Here is a 4,659-nt window from a genome sequence, read left to right as displayed (position 1 = left end):
GCCGATATAATCTAAATGGAGATTCATTGAATGAGAGTTATTGCTGTCTGAACAATCCTGAAATTATATTTTAGCGGGGAAGAAAAAAATCGAGAACATTTTAATCAGAAATATTGCAAGGTCGAACCCATTCTACGTAATATAAAACTTTCAAAACAATTAGGGAACATGTCTTTTTATGTTACCCACACTTGAAAAGAAAAAATAAGGGGCCTGAATGACAGGTTCCCCCCCCCCCTTCTAAGTGTCCCAACCCCCGGTGTACCGGCAGATCCTGCGCTTGGCAGATACTGTTCTATATAGGCACCAAATCCGCCGGCGGATCGTGTTCTCCGGCGGATTCAGTACCACTCTCTTTTTTTTTTTTTTTTTTTTTTTTTTTTTTTTTTTTTTAAAACAAGTGCACACCTAGTTTCCAGTAATGCATATAGCATTGCCATTTATTTGAAAGCAGGATAAAAGAGCATTGTAGATTAAATGCCTTGCTCACGGGCATAGGTGCCGCGGCCGGGGATCGAACCCCGGACTTTCCATGTATAGCCAGGCGCCTTAGACCACTCGGCCAAGGCACTTCCACTCTCTTCGGAAGATATCGTTCTTGCGCTATCGCGATATCCTTCATTCACATACGTCACGTGGTACGAGAAAACTATTCAAAAGCCCCGGGGGGGGCACTCGACCGAAAAAAGTGGTAGGGGTGTGCCGCGGGCGAGACAAAAAACGGGTGCCTTGGAGCAGGCTTATTGTAAAAAGGAGGGTCCTCGGAACGGGCTTCAGAACTACAATTTTGTGAAAACGGGGGTCCTTGGAACAGATCGCCAGCGTGTGAGTACGTGCGTACATGCACCCCTATGGAACGGGCATGCGTGCAGGATACAGCTAGCGCGGCCTCCGCCGGGCGCGCTCGCGCAGAGACGATGGTCAGACAGCGCTCGGCGGCTGCTTTTCACCAAAATTGCAGCAGATCAATAATGCGACCGGAACGGCGTAACGAAAAATATGCGAAGCTTTGTCCAGAGCGGATCTCTTTCTTCCTTTTTCTCGAAAGTAACAAAATGCTATGCCTTGGAGCGGCTTTCTTTGGGTTTTTTTCTCAATAAGACAAAAATGCTATGCCTTGGAACGGAAATTTTGGTGTAAAAATGGGGGTCCCCTCCGCGGCACACAGGCATACCCACTATGCATTATATACTGAGTGCCCCCCCCCCCCGGGGGGGGAGTCAAAAGCGGTAGATTTCATCAATTAAAGCTTGCAGAAAAAGATATTTATGTTATCTCCATGTGGAAGGGGTGAAAAAATAAAATGCGTAATCTGAAAGGGGAAAATAACCCATTTTCTTGTTACAACTCTATGCAATTACAGGTCTTTTAACACTACATGACGTCACGGTCTCGATGCGAGGCCGGTGAAAGCATTAACAAAAAAGTATATTTTCGAAACCCGATAATTGTAGTTATTCTTAAGCAAAATATTCATCTGTAAGCGATGACTGCATAAAACTTGCATTTCTGTTCTTTGTTTAAATTGATAGCTTTCGATTTTTATGATTTGTCAATTATATTTGGGTGTCTGGTCTGAATCTTTGTGTGGGTGCGTCGTGGTCTAGCGGTTCTGACTCTCGCCTTTGAAACAGAGGGTCGTGGGTTCGAATCGTAGCCAGGGCGTGTTTCCCTTCAGCAAGAAATTGATCCACACTGTGTTGCACTCGACCCAGGTGGTGAATGGGTACCCGGCAGGAGTAATTCCTTGCATGCATTGAGCGCCGGTGATGGTAGCTCGAGCTAAAGCCGGGGTAATGATAGCAGCGCTTTGTATCCTCTGGCAAAAAGCGTTTCATAAATCCAGCTATTATTATTTCAAATAGTCCACATTTAGTTTTCATTCAATTGTCAATGTCTGCTGCACTACTAGTATACAAAGAATTTACCCCAAGATATGATAATAATGCATGTAATCAAATAACATGCATTTGTTGATTATTTTTTTACCTATTAATTTATTGCAGTATGAAAAATCCTTCTTATCACGATTTGAGTGATAAGTTGGGCACTTTATGCATCAATATTATTAATATGATTAATACAGAGTATTAAACATGTTAAATAAAAGAAACAATGGCAGTTTCGATAATTAAAATAAGTATTTTGTAATTAGTTTTCGAACGGGAAGTATAAAATTAATAATGATCACTGCAAATAAAATTCTTGATTTACGAAGTTCTAATTATTTCTTCCACATTTTCTCGTATATTTTTTTCTATTTCCTCTCCCTCCCCTTACTCTTTCTATTTCTCCTTTTTGGTGCTATATTACCCACGCGTATACGCCCCAGATATATTCATAATGTGCCAGAAAGGTTACGAAACTGGAAAAGAGGCAAAGGAGGCGAAATGAGCAGGGACAGAAAAGGCAAGAGAAAAAAGAAAGAAATTAAAACTAGAAGGGGGTATAGTGAGAAACAAAAGATTTAAAGGAGAAATTATATTTCACTAAAGATCCCATATTGATCTTAAAATTAGATGACTAAGAGGTAAATTAGGGAGCATCAAACAGTACGTGTCGTATTTTGTCAGGGTGAACTTCCGGTCCCCTTTAATTTATTCAGATTCATTAACACTGAAGATTTTTTTTAAATACATGACAATGAAAAAAATAGGCTTACAATAAACCGCATAAGAAATTGATCACGTTTGGAAATTCTTCTTTGTTATGTTTGTTAGAAATATCAAATTTATGTTTTCACCAAAAATTAGCATTCTACAATCAAAAATATGTGTTAACATCGAAACATATTTTCATACACTAATTTGCATCATTTATTTTGAAATGTTTTAACTTGGGATTCTTTTCTAAACATTTGTAGTTTAAAAAACCTATAGGCCTGTATGGGGTGTAAATTTTCGCCAAACAGTCTGGCAAACACATGACACTAAACATGGTGTGAAAAACCACATCTTAAGAGATCGATGCATACTGCGGACTGAAAATAGTATAAAATTCACAAAACAATGAAAATTTTATCAAAATCTTATAATTATAAATAGCGTAGTTTTATGTAATACATGAAATATCGAGACATTATTTCTCCTATTAATTCTCATCCCCATCGAGCCCTTAGTCAAAAGCTGTATGGATCCGCCCCTGAATAAGAATTCACTAAAGGCGGATGAAATCCCCCCGCCCCCCCCCCCTCATGGGCATTGCGATCGACATTGCCAGAGCCGCGCATGCGCGCGCTGCCGAGGTTGTCTATCCAAATCAATATTAAACGTTAGAACTAAATCCACCGAGGAACTAATACCCCTTTCATAAACCCAATTACTATGAATTAGGCGGCTAATAGCAGCATAATTTGGTCGTTAAATTGGAGGAGGACAAGAGTTATCCGCATTACTCTGATGCTGCTATTATCCGCATAATAGCGGCATCGGGATAAGATTTTGAGTTTATGAACGCATTTCCAAATAATGCGGATAATTGCCATGGTGCGGTCACAAGGTCACCCTTTTCCAACACAACCGCATCGGAGGGGGCGTGTCCAGTTGTCATGGCGATTATCCGCCTTTTTCAGGACGGGCGCTCGTAAAAATAATGCGGCTTATACCTTTTCATAAACCTATCCTCCAATTAGCCGCCTAAGAGTAATGCGGATAATTCAATAAAAATTGCGTTCATAAACTCCGAAAATAAGCCGCATTATTTTTACGAGCGCCCGTCCTGAAAAAGGGGGATAATCGCCATGACAACTGGACACGCCCCCTCCGATGCGGTTGTGTTGGAAAAGGGTGACCTTGTGACCGCACCATGGCAATTATCCGCATAATTTGGAAATGCGTTCACAAACTCAAAATCTTGTCCCGATGCTGCTATTATGAGGATAATAGCAGCATCAGAGTAATGCGGATAACTCTTGTCCTCCTCCAATTTTACGACCAAATTATGCTGCTATTAGCCGCCTAATTCATTTTAATGGGGTTTATGAAATAATTATTTTCGGAGTTTATGAACGCAATTTTTATTGAATTATCCGCATTACTCTTAGGCGGCTAATTGGAGGATAGGTTTATGAAAAGGGTATAAATCTGCAAACATCAAGCCGCGTAAAACTCGGCGGATATAGTTCCGATTAAAAACGATATCTGCCGGCGGATACGGTATCCGCCGGTAGAACCAAATCCGCCGCTACACCGGCAGCTGGATTGACCCAATGAGATGGATCATCGGATATGAACGAGTTACCTGATTGTCCAGTTCTTTCGACTTCTGCAACCAATAAAGCCAACAGGTAGGCCCATACTGCCAAATAGATGCTGGCACTTATCTGCGATCGAAGATACAAACATCGTTAAAACCTGTAAGGTAAATGCTTGTTGTGGTAACAATTTCCAAATGAGTTATGACCAATCAAGTGTCTGTATGTATAAAGTAACAAAAAAAATCATGAAAATGTGCGTAAGAATTCTGGAAGAAATAGTGTAATTGCTGAGAAAATCGCAAAATGAGCATAATATTTCATCCCGGTGTTGGGTATTTTCAAAGCAATTATTATAAAACTGTCCCACATGTGCAACTGACTTAGCGGTTCAGTGTGATTATAAAAGTTTGTGAAGCGGTACAATATTGATACGATGACAAAGTAACATTTTTTATTTATATATT

General features: G+C 40.3%; 1 protein-coding gene across 1 annotated transcript in view; it reads left to right on the top strand.

The window, feature by feature from the left end:
* The first annotated feature begins 1,378 nt into the window (after nucleotides 1-1,378).
* The window catches only part of LOC121407123, a 36,775-nt gene continuing 33,494 nt past the window's right edge, over nucleotides 1,379-4,659 (top strand). Inside the window, exons 1-2 of the mRNA XM_041598094.1 lie at nucleotides 1,379-1,426; nucleotides 4,252-4,359. Of these exons, the coding sequence (XP_041454028.1) occupies nucleotides 1,379-1,426; nucleotides 4,252-4,359 (156 nt within the window). The remainder of the gene's footprint in view (nucleotides 1,427-4,251; nucleotides 4,360-4,659) is intronic.

The sequence above is a fragment of the Lytechinus variegatus genome, chromosome 1 (genome assembly GCF_018143015.1).
Source record: "Lytechinus variegatus isolate NC3 chromosome 1, Lvar_3.0, whole genome shotgun sequence".
In the NCBI taxonomy this organism is placed as follows: domain Eukaryota; kingdom Metazoa; phylum Echinodermata; class Echinoidea; order Temnopleuroida; family Toxopneustidae; genus Lytechinus; species Lytechinus variegatus.
This window is presented reverse-complemented; position numbering and strand designations above follow the sequence as displayed.